Here is a 19,965-nt window from a genome sequence, read left to right on the forward strand (position 1 = left end):
GCATCGTATGAGATTTAGAAGTAACCTTTAATTGCTATTGCTACAATTATAACATAAACAATACAATGAAAAATTCTAGGAAGAATCTGTGACTAGCAGTAAAATATAAGAATCTATAATTTTACATGTATAATTGTTCAATGCTGAGTTTGAAAGATTTATCTAGCCTACATGTAATAATTTTCTAAAAAATTCCCACATAACAGGACCTTCAGGGTGAATGTTAACAAAGTATTTGACAAACCTTGCATCTGAAGACACAAGTAATGTGCTCACTGTAATATTAGGTTTTGATGCGCCTTGCTTTCTTAACCATGCATACATCGAAAGCCTAAGCTTGATCCGTCCTATATCATAACATAGGTATGATGGAAATGTCACAATAGATTCTGGTGTGTAACCTAAATAGCTTCTTAAACAATCAATCTTTTCTATGAGCACCTCTTTTGACTGGTTCAGCACTGATGGGGCATGTCTGATCATACTTGACACAACACTGCAGTCCAACCCGGCTTGTACCAGGCAATCAAATCTTTCTTGTAACTGGTCTCCTCTACCTCGGAACTCTTTCCAGGCTTTCGCCATTTCTTCTGTATTTTCTAAATAGCCTAAGCTTAATAAAAAGTTTGTTTTCTCCAGAAAATTACTAGGATTCTGGAGCTTCGTCTGTTTAACACTTGCTACTTTGGAAGCCAAACTGATCAACTTTGAAGTATCTTCCTTTATTATGTGACATAATGTAGCTTTATCAACTTCTAAACTCTTCAGAACAGTCCTGGGACCTTTCAGAGGATGTGAACCAAGTAAATGCACTTGATCAGTCACAACTTTAGCAATTGCTTCTGTTTCCATTCCTATCTCAGACATAAAACTTACTGCTTTCGCAAGATTTAGTGCATATTTTGCAGATAACAATTGAGGATTTTCTGAGAACAACGAGTAAACTTCACTCATCTCAAGACCCAACTTAATTAACCCACAAACCATTATATATAACCTCTTTCCAGAACCCTCAAACAGCAACAATGGACTCGTCTGAAATAGGAGTCCCATCTGTATATCATTGTAACCAACATCAGCTAAAAAATTAATCGTATCGAGCATCCTATTCCAATCATAAGTTTTAGAGTCAGATAGATTATCTCTAATCCAATCTGTTCCAAACCCTAATTGTTTGAGCTTTTGGAAAACCTGGACAAATTGTACATCGCCAACAAGAAGTGAAGGGCAGCAAGTTACCAGCTTTATAACTGTAGGTCTACTCAGTCCTAACTCTTCATATGTACCGAGTTTCATGGCCAATATCCTATATTCATATCTAAATATTTCATTTGCTTCCTTAAACATCTTTCCAATCTTACTTTGAGGAATCCCATACTCACAGAGAACATGGAAATTCTCAAGTAAGATGTGATCATCTCCTAGAAAGAACAAGTCCCGCGGAAGAAGATGTTCCAATTCTGACGGAGACAAACCCAAACTCTCCAAAAAAGGCTCAAACTCATTTATTGGATTATAACGGAAGAATTTTGCTAGAGCTCGCGATACATCCTCCTCACTGTCAACCTTACACAACAAGTTTTGAACAAAATGAGGTGAATTCTTACTAATCTGCTCCGCATCCAGGTAGTGAAACCCTCTAGTACAATACAAGTAATCAAAAAGCGCAACTTGTGCCTCCATTTTAGCACCCCTCGAGAACCTAGAAGCAGCAACAGAACTCGAAGTTTCAACCGATTTCCTAACACATTGCTTACCCCTTTCTACAGACTCCGAATGCTGAAAACAGACAATTCTCACAGAACTATATCTGGATAAAGGTTTCTCATACCCACAACCAGCATTAAAAACCTTGCAAATCTTGAATTGGGAAATCATTTCTTCAACTAAAGTAACAACCTTTCTTCATAAACCCTAATTAACATAACAATCTATGCAAGATAACTCAAAAGAATCAAATGGGCCACGCTTAATTTCTATAGAGATGCAAGAACTAAAGGAGATTATTGTTTGCAAGCTCAAGAATTCAAGTGGGTCAATCATATTTTTATAGAACTACAAGTATAAATGCAGGGACTTTAAGTTTCATACCTTTGTTGCTGACCATTTGCTGCTTATATGATTGTGCAAATACAAAATCAGAGCTTTGTTGATACAGTTCACAACTTCAAATATTTAGAAATGACTTTCATTCCTGGGCCGGCCAACAGAAACCCTATGATACGAGAGGTAGGAAATATTTAAAACTCTGACCTCTCTCTATTTCTTTTGTCAGATCTATATTTTGATTTTAGAAAATATTTTGATTTTAGAAGAATTCAGAAAATAAATTGATATTACTTTCATGTCACAAATTTTGTGAAATCAGAAATATATATACTGCACGTGTTCAAGAGGAAACCGAGATAGATGGGGCCTCTAATCCAAGGTGGAATGAGAATCAAATAACAAAAAATATGATCGTATATTTTAAAAAATAATATAATATATAATTTTCAATAAATTATATATTGAATAATATAATAATTTAAATACTAGTTTTTATAATTACTCAAGAAAAAAGCTGAAGGTCTAATTAGAAAGAAGTAAATAAAACCCAATGAAATGAATATTACATTGATATATAATAAATATCTTAATTTTTTTTATTTTTTTAAATAAGAGATAGACGAGTATCCTAAATTTTTGTTAATAAATTTAATAACTTATTTTAACTTTATCAACTTGCAGTCGACAAATTTTCTTATAAATTTGTGAAGAACTAAAATAATCCTTGAAATTTATACTTTCAGTTTTCCACTTCTAGAAGTTAAACATTTTCATGAGTTCAGATAATAAAATAACCTCCCTCCCAAAAAATAAATAATAAATAAATAACCTTCATTTGACATCTTGTTGCAACCATCACTCGTTTAGGCTCATCTCACCCACATGTGTGGCATTACACATCAGCCAAATTATAAATTTGTCCCTTTTTAAACTCCCAATCTGAAACAACAAGATAAAAGAACATGGCAACCACATCCATGTTGATAATAATAATGTGCACATAATATACTTGAACTGAAAAAAAAAACAATCCAAACACAAGTACCCACGTAAGCCTATAGTTCCTATGTTGACAGTACTTCTTTGCGGTTTTTTAAAACTTTAATCCCCATTTAGTCCCCAATCCCCATCTCTCGAGTTCTTTTCTTGACTGGCCATTTTACAGTTCTTGGATTGTGACTCAAACTTACAAAAACAAAGCACATTGACTAAACCTCACCATTTATGTGTTTATACAAGGTTTCTGTGTCTATAATTGATTGATACTGTTCATACTTTGAATATCTCAAATACCCATCTGTCATTTTTCTTGAAAATCTATTGGAGATAACTGGTGGATCAGGTAAAGGGGTTTTCTTTGATTTTATTGTTATTTAGCTTCTGGGTATTGATAAAGTTTGAAGCTTTTTGAGATTTATAATGATTTTGATCTCCCCTGGTGGGGTTTATGTTTGTATCTGCTGTGATTAGGTTGAAAAGAATATTGGGTTTCTTTTTTGGATCTCTCTGGAAATATGTAGTTTATAAATTGTTTTTTAGTGACCTGATTAGACTGTAGTTCAGTGTGCCTGGCTGCATAAAGAAAAGCTCAAGTCATATTTGTGAATGTATATTGTGGAGTGTTTTTTTTTTTTGGACCAAGTTGTGGAGTTCATTTTTCTTATATTGATGTTTGTAGCTTGTTTGGTTATATTTTTGTGTGTTATTGATCATAGTGAAATATGTGTTAGATGTGTGATATATATTTTATTGATTCTGTGACAATTTATTTGGAGGTGTTTTTTGCTGCATATTTAAGTATAAAACTGATTTTGAATATGTGAAGATGTAGATGATTAATGATGTGAAGAAATTGTAATGCTGATCCACATAGGTGATGAAATCACATTATGAATTGTTTATTGTTTCGACTGTCTGTTATTTGCTTAGAAGATCTGACAACCATATTCTTCTTGTGATGAACATGACATCTATTGCCGACTGAGTTCTTCTCCTAACCTATTTAACAACAATAGCACATATATAGAACCAACACCTAGCAGGCTTCTCTGGCTTTAACAATTCATAAGGATCATTAATATACTGCCAGAACACCTTTGAATTTGATCAGTTGGTTAATTGGGTACTATTAGGGAAGATGGAATCATACCTTGCTCATAGTGTGGCATCATGATAAGGGTGGTACTTGGCTGACCTTTCTGGATTTTCCAAGTAACTTGTCTTAGAGATGATCTCTTATCTCCCATATCCGTCTACATCAAGGACAAATTTCATATAATAGTCTGGTCATTTAGTAACACTTCTATAGTCCTATCCATTGTAGTAATTGTCTGTTGTGGAGACACTTCCATCTGCAGTACCTGTGCTTCAAAGAAAACTAGTTTAAGAGCTTTTAAATTTAATTTAATGCAGTTGATTGAAATTGACGGTTTTCCACCAGGTCAATGATCAAGAATAAGTTTGATATGCCGTATATATATGCAGACAGAGTTATAGATTGTTTGTCTTCAATTCTGTTTCGATGTTCTTGTACAGTTCATGGAAAAAATATTAGCCATGTTGATTAGGCACCAACATTACTTTGTTCAGCCGCTACTGTGGTCACTCAAATCCCAAGGATTATCAATGTTAATTGTCGTACCTTAAGTAAGAAGAGTAAAGGAATGAATGCAACACAGGAAACATTGTGTCATCCTGATAGGCAGTCGAGAGTTATCATTTAAGCATATCCAAATTTACACAATGTGCACAGGGTGCACTTGCTAAAATGATGTTTGATGAATCAAGTTTGTTAGCACTTGTTCACTTTTTTATGAATATAAGTTTCTGTGAACAACTTTATCTACTCAATTATGTATTCTCATTTTTCATCCTGCAGGATGCTGGGTGGATAATGCTCAAATGGTTGATGTTATCACCATTTCCTTGAGAAGCAGCTTTATTATCTGTATGGTCTAATCAGTACGTCTAAATGGCAGTCTCTAAAAGGACGTCGATGAAGTTCAAATCTGTTAAAAATCAGGCCGGTGTTCTGGTCAACAGCTACTTACTTTCGGATCCATTTATATTGTACACTTCTGTCCTTAGTGGCGTATTCATGAGCAAAATGGCAAGTTCAAATCCTGCTGTCTATAATACATTTAATTTCTCTTTTTTGGCCTAGATAAAAGCCAGTTCATGTAATTTTGAGTTATGACAGATGTCACTTTTCAGTGCTTGAACAGGGGTTTGTATTTTCACATATGTGCTTGTGTTGTCAATGTATAATATTGGTTGTACAGGCGTAGTTATACGTTGCCAATCTCACTTTCTACCAAATTTGTGAACAAAGTTATCTCTCTGTCATATTATTCAATTTATAATTTATACTCTTGCAGGTCTATGATTTGTCTCACCTGGTCAGCACTTCTTACTTCAGGACATATGCTGGCCTTACCAAAATCCAGCGCATCGAGTGGAATAACCGGTGAGCTGAATATTATGTTTTTTTCTTATTCCACTAAACCTAACAATATTATGTTTTTTTCTTATTCCACTAAACCTTACTGATAATGTTATTCATCAATTGATTTTTATTTTGTTTTTTGTAATATTTTCATAACTCTACCCTTCTGCAATTACTCTCAAGTCTCACCCAATAAGTTTGGCGTAGATTTATGGTTATGGTTGTTTGCTTTTTGTGGTTTTCTTCTCATAATATAGGCATGAAATTTTGCAGGGGCATGTCTACCGTCCATGCTATATTTATTGCAATGATGTCTCTGTATTTTGTGTTCTGGTCAGATCTATATTCTGACCACTATCTCGCTGGAACCATCACCTTCCGAAGTTCACCACTCTCGTCTTTTGCATTAGGCGTAAGTATTTTCTTTTTGGTCTTTTGTTTAGTTTCATATGATCTTTGTTCGAATTTCTTTACTTTTTCACTATATTTGATATAGATATAACAATACATTCTTAAAAAACCTCAGACATTATTAGTATCTTATTTATAAGTGATGAGAGCAAGGAATTGATGACCCGTCACTTTATTTTATTGATTTTAGACTACTAGACAGTCAGTGGAGTAATCCACCAACAAGAGGTGCATATGTAGTTATGTACAATGCGTGTGATTGTGTTTATTCAATATTGAGTGTACCTGGATTTAATAGTGTGATTATGTTAAGCATTAATCATAAAACCATAGATATCAAACAAAGTTAATTCAGATGGGCTCTTAAAGCCAATATTTTAAGTAGGGATCTCTGAATTCTAAACACTTCATGACTTGACTTGGCTATTTGCAGTACTAATTGATAACATTTGATGGCTCGTGTACCTTCAGTTTTTCTAGCAGTCAAGCCCCTTGGGGGAGGGAGGGGTGTTGTTGCTGGGATTTGCATTACTGAATCACTGATTGATAATATTTGGTAGCTTGCAAACCCTAATTTTTTCTATTTCCCTATTTCCTTTTGTGAGTGGGAGAGTGCGAGAGAGCATCTACTCTAATCTTGACCAGAGGAGACCGAGTCTGAGATATCCAAATCCTCAATTTAGCCCGGAAATACTGAGCTCCTACTATATTTATTGTTCATCATCAGCCTTCTCAATTTTGTATCAATTAGAAGGCACTGTGGTAACCACATGTAATGGAGTGTTTATGCAATCATAACAAGAAGATAAAGAAGAAAGTATAATAAATAAGTAATAATCATTTCGACAATAGGAGAATTTAAGCTAAAAAGTCTATTGAGAGAGTAACACAAATCCTTAATAAGATATATGAATACTCTTTTACACTAATCCTGGAATGTAACTTTGCAGAGTCACCTTTTATCAAACCAAAGAGCTGATTTTATATCTTATTATTCTCTGTACTATTCCCTAATGATTTATTTCAGACAATTAAATATAACAGTCAAGAAGAACAACATTTTTGAATAGGAGAAGCAGACTATCACAACAAGCTAATACAAATGTAAACAGGACTAATCTTAAAGATATTGCTGAGATTGTATTTTACAGGGATTTACAATTCTTCTCTCTAGGGAACAATTCTTCATCTTGATGTTATTGATCGAAATTTGATATATAAAGCTTAAATCCTTCTGACAAAGAGCTCCTTGTTTATTCCTACAACAAACATTAGAATTTATTATATGAAATTCCAACTTAGTTGCTTTATTTTTCTATGGAGTCTGAATTTCTTGTTTGTTTCTTGATGCTAATTGGTCAATCATTCTAGTGTGCTTGTTTTAGCACAATATAATCTGTCAAACGAGAACCCTGTGAGCATTTATGAAAGATGAAACGTAATAACACCATATGGCTACCAATACCATTTATAATTTCAATGCAATCTTAGATTTTCTCTCAAAGTGGTTTGAAAAAAACGCTTACAAGTCTTACATATGATTTTGGCAGCTTTCTGTTGGCTACTTCATTTCAGACCTCGCAATGATCTGCTGGCTATATCCTGCTTTGGGTGGAATAGAGTATGTAAGTATATTCAGTAGCCAGTGTCATTTGCTTATAATTTAGATACTGCAGATATGTTGGCATCAACTAATGTGTTTTCTTGAAACACATATTATGCATATTAGTTTCTTACACACATCATGCTTGTATCCCTCAGATCTGTTAAGTGCACTTGCTACCTACAATTGATAATGAACTTGAAAGCATGCAGAAGATGTATTTTGACCCATGGCATTTAGGTCAAAGCCTCATTGTACAAGTATTAACAATGATTCTGATCATCATCATGATGTGGCAAGAGCTTCCTTCACAGTTTACCCCAAAACCAAATACAGTCTGGACCTAAAAAATAGTATTCTTTTATTATTTTTGGTCGCAAAAGGTTGCTCCAATACTCATTCCATAGAAATCTATGTGGATACCATAGAAAGCATGTATATGACCTTAATATGGAAATGCCAGTGAGATGACGTTGCTGCATTTGCATTCAGGTTATTCATCACTCTCTTGCTGGGATTGCTGTAGCGTATTCCTTGTTTACTGGGGAGGGTCAGCTCTACACATTCATGGTCCTCATTTCCGAGGTCACAACTCCAGAGATAAACATGAGATGGTATGTTTATGAGTTTTAATAGATTAATTTTTGATTAGATGTGCATTTAAATATATCATATCGTCTCATGCAGGTTCCTAGATACTGCTGGTTTAAAGAGATCTAATGCATATCTGATAAATGGAGTGGTGATATTTTTTGCTTGGCTGGTGAGTTTGTCTTTCATAGAAGGAAATGAACAGGCTTAAGCATTTATATATGTATTAAATAATAGTAACAAAGGCAATAGATAAAGTTAGATGCTTCTATATAGGATAGTATAATTGCTCTTAGCACACAATGATACATTTTGGCCCCGCAATTCAATCTGAGAAACAGAAATTTAGGGTTCCGGTTTTGAAAATTCTACGCAAAAGTAGATGACATGAAAGTACACAAACAAATATATTGTTCTGATTGAGTTTTTAGATTGGTAAACAACAAGGAAGTACAAAATAAAACACACACACACACACCAGCACCTACACACACCCACCCCCCACACACCCACACGGGCCACACCCACACGGGCCACACCCACACCCACCCGCACACACACGCGCCACACACATCCACCCACACGCCCGCACCCGCCCGCCCGCTAAAATAAAAATTAAATACAAACCAATGCAATTAAGGAGAATGAGAAGGATTGTGGGGCTCGGGGATGGACCTCGAGGTGGGACTAGATAAGGCCTAGTGGGACCAGGGAGGGGTCATGTTTGGGCTCTTCGGCTAACCAATGCAATTAAGGAGAATGGGTAGGGCTGTGGGGCCCAGGGATGGATCCCGAGGTTGGCCTAGATGAGGTCTAGTGGGACCGGGGAGGGGTCATATTCAGGCTCTTCGGCTGTCTAGAGCCTGTCTAGGGTCTGTGCAGAGCTTTGTTGAGGTTCCAGTGGGTCCGGCCTAGATTGAGTGTCGTTAGGGGGTTAGTGATGTCACATAGAGGTTGGATGATGTCATATGCTTAAAAATCCGACGGTATCCAATTGAGATTATTTAAAATCTGAATGCTGATGGATTTTTTTGGAGTTCATAAAATGATGGATTTTGAGAGATTGTTCAGTGTATTTTAAGATATTTGAAATCCCACCAAAATCCATGAGATTTTGAAGCATCGTGCTTAAATCTCAAAAACTCTACATCAACTCTGTGACATTATATCTAGAATCCCCATAAAATCAAAATCAGATATAATCCATTAAAATCCATGGACTATCTAAAATCCATTAAAATCCCAGTTGAATACACCCCCCTAAGATTGGTTTTTTTATTGGAGTAGGACTATTTATGTAAAATTGTAAATATATTAATGTTCATTTATTTACAATTTTGCATGTTGTTTTATTTGAATATGAATTTTAAAATTTGGAGTTGTCCTCTTTTCGGCTAAGCATCGAAAGATGTACATTGAATATCACTATGATACATTAATAATTTCTATATTATATATAGTGTGTTTTTTCCCACACAAAGTAGTCTCACACTTTTATTGAGTATCAATTTTTAATTTGGGTACCTAGTTGCACAAATCCATTAAGTCAAAATATTAAATTATAAAATTTTAATCATAGTCACTTCAAATTATAATTTCAATGAACAATATGTAACGTTTAAAATAATCTTACCTTCTAAGTTGATTTATAAAATTATGACTTTCGTGTAAATTTTTTTAAATCATCATATATGTAACATTTAAAAGGAAATATGAACAAATATAATTCAAATAACAGTGTGAAATTGAGAGGCCACTGCACAGAGACAAGACAAGACGGTTGTCCTCACAATCTCCTAATTCTATATCTTCATTCGTACCCAAGCTTTCCTTTGTGCCCGTCGTTCCATCGTCCCCAAACGTTCCACCGTACTAGGTTCACCCATTGTAACCTTTCTTTTATCCGATTTCGTACCCCATCTTGAACCAAACCGCGTACCATGTAACATTGTATATAAGCTTTTAAAATATACCAACCCTTGTACGATCCTAGAGGAGTACAACACCTTGTAGGTTCAACAAATTTTAGTTAATCATAATTTTGTATTAATATAGCCACCCATATTAGCCGCCACCATTGGAGATGCTCTAAGCTACATGGTTTTCTGATAAAACTGTCATCATTTCTACAATCCTTTCTTCCTATCAATTAAAGGATTAATTATCATTTATCAGTATAAAATATTTGATGTTTCGATTTTGTGATGCAGGTAGCAAGAATCTTGTTGTTTGTTTACTTGTTTTACCACGTGTATCTGCATTATGATCAGGTACTTCGCCTTCTGAACAAAATCTATACAGGTCATCTAGTTGACTTGATGAATATTTGCATTGGACTAGTTGAACTTAGTGTTATGATATATGCTTTTGAAGCATGTGCTTAATATATTTTATAGATTAAAGAAGTGACCGTACTTGTTCCCATACCTACCTCATTTTGCTTATTGAAATATGAATATAATGTGTTGAATTCGAGCATATATTATTAGTTTTGTGAACAATTATAGAAAACTTGAAGGATGTTTTTTCATCATCTCTTTTTTAGACTGTCATTTTCTGGTTACTGTTTCCAGATTTTGCCCTCATCTTTATAAAAATCGTTACATATTATAGCATTTCTAATGAACTTCCACAAAAGCTCACTTTAATCGTATTAACACAGTAGAGGATAGCCATAGGTTAAATTTAGTTTCCGCTAGGAAACCTTAAGTATCTCTCTAAGCAGTCTAAAAATTTATTATGCGCCATCTCCTCCCAAAAAAATACAAAAAGAGAGTTCTGTTCTCCAATTCTTTGTGTCATTAATCTTGGAAATGCACATGAACATTCGATTTGAGCAATCCGTGAATGGCAGGTCATGCAGATGCACATTGTTGGATACCTTTTGATATTTGTTGTGCCATCTGCACTGGGTATCATGAACCTAATGTGGTTTGGGAAGATTATCAAGGGATTGATATCAACTCTGGCGAAGAAAATATAGAAGTTATCATGACTGATCACATTGCTGTCTCCCACTAGTCTCATTTTCAGAGAATTGATCCCGGTAGTCTTATAACGACTAATCACACCGCTCTCCCACTAGTTTCATTCATTGACCCCGGTAGTCTACTTGTATAAATTAGTAGAAGGAAGATGAGGGCAGCTTATTTTGACAAGATGGAAACGAACTGATGTACATGCTTACATATATACATGGTCTTCTTGTGCTTTCTGGCTGTTAAAATTTTGGTAATGTAGTCTATAGGAGTTCATCAAACTTGTATTTCCAAATTTTCGAAGCATTTACTCAGAACTTAAAAGGAGGAATATTGTTACAAGCTCTATCTGCAGCTGAATCATTACTGAGCACCCGTTTTCAACTCTCTAATATGTTATTCAGCATCTTTTATTCTTTGAATCTGTTTATGTTATTTAAATTGGGTTAGATTACCTTGTGCATACGTCTGTATTGCACTGGCTTCATGTTCACTTTATCTGTGCAATTTATGCCATGGTCTGCGGTCGCATGTTTTCGATGTCTTGAAACTTACATGAACACAGGTAGGTATATAATTGTTGAAGATACTTGTAAAATGTTGTGCATAATGGAAGGCATTTTTCAAATCTTTTAGGGACATTACTACATTTTGCAGAAATTTACCATGTTTTTTTTGTGGAAATTTGCTAGTATGATGAAGGTGTTCATTTGAAACATGCTTGATGCTTGACACTTCGAAAGCTTGTTGTCAAATATGGAAGTCTGAAACATGCAAGCAAATGTTATCTATGCACCATGGTGGTAGTTCGCATGTCTTTTGCCTCTTGTAAGAGTCAAACAGTCTTTGTATTACTTGGATGGAAAGAAATTTTAAATTATAAAAATAAATTATGAAGAAATAAGAATTTATGAGACAATATTGATTAAATAGAGGACGTCTCACATTTTTATGATGAAAAACTAGAATGAACATTTCTTCCATGTGAGTTAATTTTTTGTTCCAAAAATTTGGAATGGAATGATTGAATATAATAAAAAATTTAGACACTTTCTCGGTATTATCCCAAATAGTATAAATTCATTCCATTCCACGCCTCGTATTAAAATTACGTAAACATCCAAGTGAATGGCATTGCAGCCTGTGAAATACCAAGGCCAAGGGTAACCATATATAACACGAAAACTATCAAACACCTTCACATTGAAAAAAATGGAGGCAGATCAAGTGATGAGGGGGCTGCTAAGCTCGTCGCGGTCTAGCCAGCGACTGGTTCATGGTTTTTAAAGTCCATTGTGCGGCACATTGACAAGGGTTTTCGGACAAGGGGGTGGGGAAGAGCTGCATAAGCCTGCGGTGTAGGTCCCGCTGCATACAACATAGAGCTCTTTGTGGGGCTTAAAGCCCGCAAGGCTAAAGCTGAAAAATATTCGTTTGTATAATAAGTTACAAAATGGGTTAATTATCTAATTGGTCACTGAAGTGGATTTAATGTATCAAATTGGTCACTGAACTCAAAACGGTATCAAGATGGTCACTGAAGTGGCCATAAATATCAAACAAGTACCTTGAAATATAAGTTCAAGCATTAAAAATATTATTTATAAAGTTTTACACATTATTTTTGAATGTTACCAAAACCAAGTAAAAGACTATGACTTCTAATATTTATGATAATATATTTAGATTTTATCAAGTTTATTTATTATTTATTTTTAATTAAAACAAAGAAAATAACTATATAATAAAATATAAATAATAAATAAACTTGATAAAAATATAAATATATTATTTAAATACCAGAAGTCATAACCTTTTAGTTGGTTGTGATAATATTTAAAAATAATGTGTAAAACTTTATAAATAATATTTTTACTACTTGAACTCATATTTCAAGGTACTTGTTTGATATTTATGGCCACTTCAGTGACCATCTTGATACCGTTTTGAGTTCAGTGACCAACTTGATACATTAAGCCCACTTCAGTGACCAACTTGATAATTAACCCGTTACAAAATTGACTTAATGTTTGAAGTAAGTTAGTTTGAGGTATTTTTTTCCAAGTCAGAAATTAGTTTGAGATATCTTTTTGAATGATTTAATTATTTCAGCCTTTTTACATAAAAATTACTCATAATTCATAAATTATTTTTTTTATTATTACATTTTTATTAATCCATAAATCATTAACAAATCAAGATTAATATTTTAAACACCCGACCTATGACGTTAAATCAAGTTAAATCTTAAACTCAGCCAAACATGCTCTTACGCATACATATAAAGACACATACATCATTTGAATCACATAAACAAAGAGACAAGAAGAAGTGCAGGCACCAACTGATGTTCTGAAAGCAATACTTTAAAACTCTACTGGTGCTCATTGTCCAATATCTTAGCATATCATCACACAAACACTTTGCATTAAACAATGTATATCAAGTACACTTCATGGGTTCTTTCAAATTAGCTTGCTTGAACATAAATAATTGCTTAGCAAGTGGCTTACTATTAAAATGATCAGATATGTAATGCCACTGCAATCATAGGATGAATTTCCAGAAGTAGCAAAGAAGAATCCTTTCTGAGATGTCACACCGACGGCTCAAGAACCGGAATTCGAGGGTGCTGCATCATCTCCACATCAGCAATTCAAAGTACTGTAATCAAGTTCCAATGGGGCTTAATCATCCTATTCATCCACACTAATCCTGGTTTATTCAATTCATTACAAGGGACACACCACAATTTAATGTAATCATAAGCCACTAACTATGTTTATGAAATATAATATGCAACTTGTCTATTTTGCCAGAATACAGATATTCTAGGCATGTCATTCAAAGGTACATATACTTGAGTAAATTGCATGCACTAGTGAAAAATTTACCAGAAAAAAGATGATAACAGTAGATGTAATATTAGGGTCCGGGCACTTGACATACATAAGTTAGTAGCATAGGTTCAACGGAAAAAAAGAAGAAGCGCTGGACAGCCTAATCCTAAGTTTCTGATGTATATACAGGGATGTTACAGTATCATTTAGCGGAAAATGTCCCGCGCTTTTTTTCCACTTGATGTATGCTAGTATCATTCGTATATTCTTGGACCGGCTGTCATAATATTATATGAATCTGTGTATGATTCCTAACTGTAAATCACATATGCAGTTGCACGTGCATTCATCTTCAAGCCACTTGGTTCCAGAGGGATGTAACTTTACATGAGATCAAACATGGGGTCATCCTCTGTACACCTTGCCTAGCGTTAACAAAACTAAATATTTTAAAGCATTCATGCGTGAAATCCGTTTTCCTAGTATTGTGGTAGGTACATGATCTATCCATTCAAATTGCGCCGCTTGCCAAGGCGCCATCTTTTGCTGCCATTGAAAATCCATGCAGTTAAAAAGGCAGCAGTGCATCGCTCTCCATGCAACATCTGTTAATCTCAACTAGACCTCGTGAACCCTGGTTTAACTGTCTTGTATGCCGCATTGTCTAGGGAACTAGATCATTTAGCAATACAATTCTCTATAAATAGCAGTCTGGCATTCTTCTCAATAAACCACACAAAGATATTAGCAATGGCATCATCATCAGTACTCTTCTGCATCCTCACCGCATTTAATCTCTTTTTTCTTACCAATGCATTTTTCACTGCATATCAATCTCAGGCACGAGAGAAAACACCTCATTCACTAATCCTAGGTTTGACTCGTTCTAGGGCCTTCGATCCTAATCCACAAAAGAATGTAGATTCTGTAAGGAGACCATCAGAGAGCTCAGACATGATGGAGCCACTGAGAGAAGTTAGAGATGGATATTTGATATCTCTAAATTTAGGAACACCGCCACAAATCATCCAAGTATATATGGATACTGGGAGTGATCTTACTTGGGTTCCTTGTGGAAACCTATCTTTCGATTGCATTGAGTGCGATGACTATAGGAACAATAAGTTAATAGCTGGTTTTTCTCCCTCCTATTCCTCTTCATCCTCTAGAGATTCTTGTGCCACTCATTTTTGCATAGATATTCATAGCTCTGATAACTCATATGACTCCTGCACAATGGCCGGTTGCTCCTTAAGTACTCTACTTAAGGGTACCTGCAGTAGGCCATGCCCTTCATTTGCTTATACATACGGTGGGGGTGTTGTCACTGGTACATTAACTAGAGACACCCTCAGACTCCATGGCAGTGACCAAAGGGTTGCTCGAGAGATTCAGAGATATTGTTTTGGTTGTGTTGCATCTACTTATCGAGAGCCTATAGGGATTGCAGGATTTGGCAAGGGACCACTTTCTTTCCCTTCACAAGTAGGGTTCCTTCAAAAGGGCTTTTCACATTGTTTTCTTGCCTTCGAGTTTGCCAACAACCCAAACATTTCAAGCCCCTTAATCATAGGAGATCTTGCCATCTCTTCCAAGGACCATTTGCTATTTACCCCAATGTTAAAGAGCCTTATGTACCCTAACTACTATTACATTGGTCTAGAGTCTGTAACAGTGGGAAATATAAGTTCAGCAGTTCAAGTTCCCTCAAGCTTGAGAGAATTTGATGATTTAGGTAATGGAGGCATGTTGATTGACTCTGGAACTACTTACACTCACCTACCGGAGCCCTTCTATTCACAGCTTCTTTCTGTGCTTCAGTCCGCAATTAGCTACCCTCGGGCCAGTGAAGTAGAAGCACGAAGCAGCTTTGATCTTTGCTATAGAGTTCCAAATTCAAGTAACAGCATCACTTTATTAGATGATCTCCCTTTAATCACTTTCCATTTCTTGAACAATGTGAGCGTAGTAATACCTCAAGGAAATCACTTCTATGCCATGGGAGCTCCAAATAATGGAACAGTAGTGAAATGCTTACTGTTTCAAAGTATGGACGATGGCGATGATGGGCCTGCTGGAATCTTTGGAAGTTTCCAGCAGCAAAATGTGGAGGTTATCTATGACTTGGAGAAGGAGAGAATCGGATTTCAACCAATGGATTGTGCAACTGCTTCAGCTTTTCACGGGCTTCACAAGACCTGAGACTACGCATGCAGTCAACGGTTGTTCTTGTTTACTCTTAATGGGACATTTACTAATAAACAATGGTAAACTCCCTTAGTTTGGATTATATTGTTTGCTTGTATTTCTTTAATGAGTTCTAAAGTTGTGCATGTGCTTCAGACTGCATTTGGCTTTCATATGTGATACTTTATAAGCACAAAGTGTAACTTTATGTTCTGAATCACCCTAAACACTTGAGCTGGATATTCTCTTAAACATGACTTTAACTGTCTAAGATACAAAGCTAAAGGTATAATTGCATTGAAGTAATCCTATCAACTGGAGCATCGTTTAGTTATCACTTATCAGTCTGGATCTAATTAAATTTTTTTTATTAAAGATACAGAAAAAAGGCTGACAGCTACTATAATAATGTATCCTAACATACACAGAGGACCAGCACGGGGAAGTTATAATGAAAATGTATGCAAGATCTAGCTATTCTTCATACGGGCTAATTCTTTTACATATTGTTCATCAGATATACCTCTACTAATTCTTACAAGTTAAGAACTCAAGAAGACCCAAAATTTATGACAGCTGACGAACTTACCGGTCTTACCACCTATCCTCTGATTTACCACTAACAATTTATCTGGGAAGTGGGGGTTTAGATTAGAACATTAAAGCTCTTACATAAGCACCTAAAGAAATATATCAACTATTTGCTTAGGCCATGCTAATGTTAGCTGGCCACCAGGCTCCCGCCTAGGATAAGCCACATTGTATATTCATCTTGGCCACTATTTGTAACATCCCACATCGGTTTGATAAAAGAGTGTTTGGGCCTTTATAAACACAAGCAAATTACTAACGTATACTAATTTGCTAACATTTTTGGGCCAACCTGTGGTGGGTTGTTGGGTTCTGTCCGGGTTTCGTATGATATGTATACCAAAGGGCCAACCTGTGGTATATAAGATTTGTTTTTTTTTTGGTAAATTTCAAACAACTTATAAAATTTCAACTCTAATATATGTTGAGCAAGTCTATGTATATCTGTGTGAAATATAATAGAATCAATTATTTGGTCTAGAATTTGGGTTTAATATCACTTTCATGACTGATTTTTTTTTTTTGGTAAGGACTTTCATGACTGATTAGAATCAAATATATTTGATTCTGATCAATCAAGAAAGTGATGTTTAAACCTCTAAAAATAATGAGCCCAATAACCAAATCATCTACTTGGTCCACATTAAACATGCCAATCTGTCAACAGTAACTTGAATAAAACCACAGGCAGGGGTGACGCGTGCTCCAGGGGGGAGGGTACTTGGTGACTAGGGTGTTCCACGGAGTGCCTTAAAATTTTCAAAGTATATATGATTTGTACTTACTATTATATCTGTAATTTTAGACCTTCAGTTGGCTGAGTTGGTCTAAAGTTCTACATTGAGGTCCATTTTTGTAGCATGTAGCAACTAGATTCAAAAACAACTCCAACTATGTTCTCTCTCTAAGAAACCATGTCCGCCAAACAAACAAAAAGGAATCAAACTAGTTAAGAGGATATACAACATGAAAGAAACATAAATAGTTTTGTACAGGCTCCAGAGTAAGGTTTGAGCATACTGGAAGAAAGATCATACAGTTGCAATTTAATAATGGAAGGAAAGAACCAGATAACTTCAAGAGCAGCAAGAAACAGAAGCTAATTTCCCTGAAGGTTTATCCATAAGAACAATATTTGATGGCTGTAGTGGTGGCTGCAGATGCTGCACTGTTTTTGCTGCAACCGAGTATAATAATAAGACTAAGATCAGCTCACTTAAGAAGAAACTAAAGTTAAGCAATACTATGAATAGAATTCATGAAATTTTAGCTGGCATATCAAGCATCTAAAGCATAACAAACCAGTTATCGTCAATATGAATATGAACATTCTAATAATGTAAGCAAGCTCAAATAAAACAGTATTAAGGTAATTGTTCAGACAAAAGGACAAAATCAAATAAATAAGAAAGAATGTACCTGGGACATCTAAATGCTAGGACAAGACACTGGGGAACCACGATATCTACACGAGGATTGAAAATTCATCCAGGATATATATATACAGTGAATGTTACACCAAGGTTCGCTGTGAAAAAGAATAAATACACAATGCACAACTGCATTAAGCTCAAAAAGTAGAAATATACAGACAATTCATGGCTACACCTTTCAAACAGATAGTCAATGGTGATATTGATTTGTTATGGGTTTCCAAGATTAACAAGATGGCATGGCCTTTCTACTGCTGATATACTTTTCCAATAACACTAGGTAATAGGCTGAATCCTGCTCGAGAGTAGTAATTCGACATAAGTAAATACTGTTTTTCTCAGCCTTCAAACAATACAAATAGACTTTCAGCAACAACAAAGAGAGTTTATTGCAAGAAAAACAAACATAAACTAAAACTATATGATGGTCAAAGGGGGGCTAAAAACAGCTAGAAAATCAAGGAAAATTAAAACCCCATATCAAAAATCTATAAACCCCACTACAAAACTAGCATAAACAACTTATATAGACAGAATGCAAAGCAAAAACCAATAGCCTGGATCATTAATTTCTTCGTAATAGGCTCAATGGCTCGACCTAGCCATACCCCCGGCACTAACGTTTATATACAGTGCATAAATATTCATAAGATATATCTGTGAACAAGAGTACAAGACGATCAACAAATGCATGACAGTGATATATTGATTGTAATAAAAGTCAGGGGTGTTAGAGATAGATGAACCAATTAAACCATCTATGCCTTACACAAGCCTTTAAGAACCTTAGTAAAATATGATCAGGGCTTAGGTTTCCGTTTAGAAGAGGTCTTAACTCTGAATCCTCCTACTCCCTCATCAGTCATCATCAAAACAGTAAAAAAAAAAGGAGGTTATTTTGCTAAACAAAGAAATAATTCCATTAACATCCAAACTATAGAAGTAGACATGCAGCAGCAACAAACAGAGTTCAATGCAATAAACAAACGTAAATTACCGAAGCTTCTTCTATGATCATCGAAAGGGAGCTAATAAAATCAGCTAAGAATTTCACATAAAGCCCATATCAAAAAAATCTACAAACCCCACTTCAAAATAAACATTATCGAGTTTAACACGTGAGAATGCACCAATTCATACTGTTACTGACCAATTCATAAACAACAAGGATCAATATTGTGTTGTATAATGTCAGATCACTTGCTTCTTCAAAATTTACCGAACCCCTCACTCGTACATATAATTATTCCCTATATCTAATTGTTGAGCAAGTGATTTTGACCAGTAAAATTGATTATTTTGATTAATCCCTCGTAATCCCAACAATATGACTCGTAAATTCGATTTTTGAAATCCGGTTAATCATTATGAATTTTTCTTAATCAAGATATATTTAATGTCAATATTTTACAATTTAAAGATTAAATATTAGTAATATATATTTATATTATATTTTTTTTTATCAAACGAGATTAATTAATTTACCGACAATAGTATGAAATTATTAGTTTATGTTATTATTGTTCTCAAAAGAAAAGCTTAGAATGATTGTTGAATATTTTAGTACTTGTGTGTCTAACCAAAGTTTTCGCTTTGATTAGATATTTAATATTTTATTATTATTATTATTATCTCATATTTTTTCACAACTTTTTGTTAATTAAGATGTTATGTGTTTGTCAAGATTTATATGTTATAAATGGATTTATTTTTCCTCCTACTATATATACTTTTTCTATTCCATTAATTTATCATTCTTATGTTTATCTTTGTTTGTTTTGATTTTCAGGATCATGGAAGGGGACTTTATGGGTTTTCTTATTCAGACTTTAAAGTC

At 34.7% G+C, this 19,965-nt stretch overlaps 3 protein-coding genes and 1 long non-coding RNA gene across 6 annotated transcripts; 2 read left to right on the forward strand and 2 right to left on the reverse strand.

The window, feature by feature from the left end:
- Positions 1-21: 21 nt before the first annotated feature.
- On the reverse strand, positions 22-2,252 carry LOC108205370 (transcription termination factor MTEF18, mitochondrial). Of its 2 annotated transcripts, XM_064091245.1 has the most exons (2): positions 2,092-2,251; positions 22-1,779 (listed from the first exon to the last, which is right to left on the reverse strand). In XM_064091245.1, the coding sequence occupies exon 2, from the start codon at positions 1,681-1,683 to the stop codon at positions 163-165; it is 1,521 nt and encodes a 506-aa protein (XP_063947315.1). In that variant the 5' UTR covers positions 1,684-1,779; positions 2,092-2,251; the 3' UTR covers positions 22-162. The 2 variants fall into 2 exon arrangements, with proteins under 2 accessions (XP_063947315.1, XP_063947309.1); XM_064091239.1 differs by having other exon boundaries at positions 22-2,252.
- Positions 2,253-3,051: 799 nt separating this feature from the next.
- LOC108205036 (uncharacterized) lies at positions 3,052-11,499 on the forward strand. Of its 2 annotated transcripts, none has more exons than XM_017374791.2 (9): positions 3,052-3,391; positions 4,928-5,158; positions 5,427-5,515; positions 5,768-5,906; positions 7,456-7,530; positions 8,001-8,122; positions 8,196-8,271; positions 10,310-10,369; positions 10,954-11,499. In XM_017374791.2, exons 2-9 carry the CDS (start codon positions 5,021-5,023, stop codon positions 11,080-11,082), a joined length of 828 nt encoding a protein of 275 aa, XP_017230280.1. In that variant the 5' UTR covers positions 3,052-3,391; positions 4,928-5,020; the 3' UTR covers positions 11,083-11,499. The 2 variants fall into 2 exon arrangements, with proteins under 2 accessions (XP_017230280.1, XP_063947317.1); XM_064091247.1 differs by lacking the exon at positions 3,052-3,391 and adding an exon at positions 3,436-4,334.
- Positions 11,500-14,416: 2,917 nt separating this feature from the next.
- Positions 14,417-16,391, forward strand: LOC108198262 (probable aspartyl protease At4g16563). The gene has a single exon (XM_017366027.2). The coding sequence runs from the start codon at positions 14,668-14,670 to the stop codon at positions 16,117-16,119; it is 1,452 nt and encodes a 483-aa protein (XP_017221516.1). The 5' UTR covers positions 14,417-14,667; the 3' UTR covers positions 16,120-16,391.
- Positions 16,392-17,643: 1,252 nt separating this feature from the next.
- Positions 17,644-18,990, reverse strand: LOC135151975 (uncharacterized). The gene is made up of 2 exons (XR_010290989.1): positions 18,115-18,990; positions 17,644-17,872 (listed from the first exon to the last, which is right to left on the reverse strand). It is a non-coding gene; the product is annotated as an uncharacterized LOC135151975 (long non-coding RNA).
- Between the last annotated feature and the right edge of the window lie 975 nt (positions 18,991-19,965).

This window comes from Daucus carota, chromosome 1 (genome assembly GCF_001625215.2).
Source record: "Daucus carota subsp. sativus chromosome 1, DH1 v3.0, whole genome shotgun sequence".
In the NCBI taxonomy this organism is placed as follows: domain Eukaryota; kingdom Viridiplantae; phylum Streptophyta; class Magnoliopsida; order Apiales; family Apiaceae; genus Daucus; species Daucus carota.

Excerpts from the sequence above, each read along its gene's own strand:
- LOC108205370 (XM_064091239.1), bottom strand. The coding sequence starts at position 1,878 with ATGATTTCCCAATTCAAGATTTGCAAGGTTTTTAATGCTGGTTGTGGG.
- LOC108205036 (XM_017374791.2), top strand. The coding sequence starts at position 5,021 with ATGGCAGTCTCTAAAAGGACGTCGATGAAGTTCAAATCTGTTAAAAAT. Across the intron at positions 5,159-5,426 it reads GCGTATTCATGAGCAAAATG|GTCTATGATTTGTCTCACCT; the intron begins GCAAGTTCAAAT and ends ATACTCTTGCAG. Across the intron at positions 7,531-8,000 it reads CTTTGGGTGGAATAGAGTAT|GTTATTCATCACTCTCTTGC; the intron begins GTAAGTATATTC and ends ATTTGCATTCAG.
- LOC108198262 (XM_017366027.2), top strand. The coding sequence starts at position 14,668 with ATGGCATCATCATCAGTACTCTTCTGCATCCTCACCGCATTTAATCTC.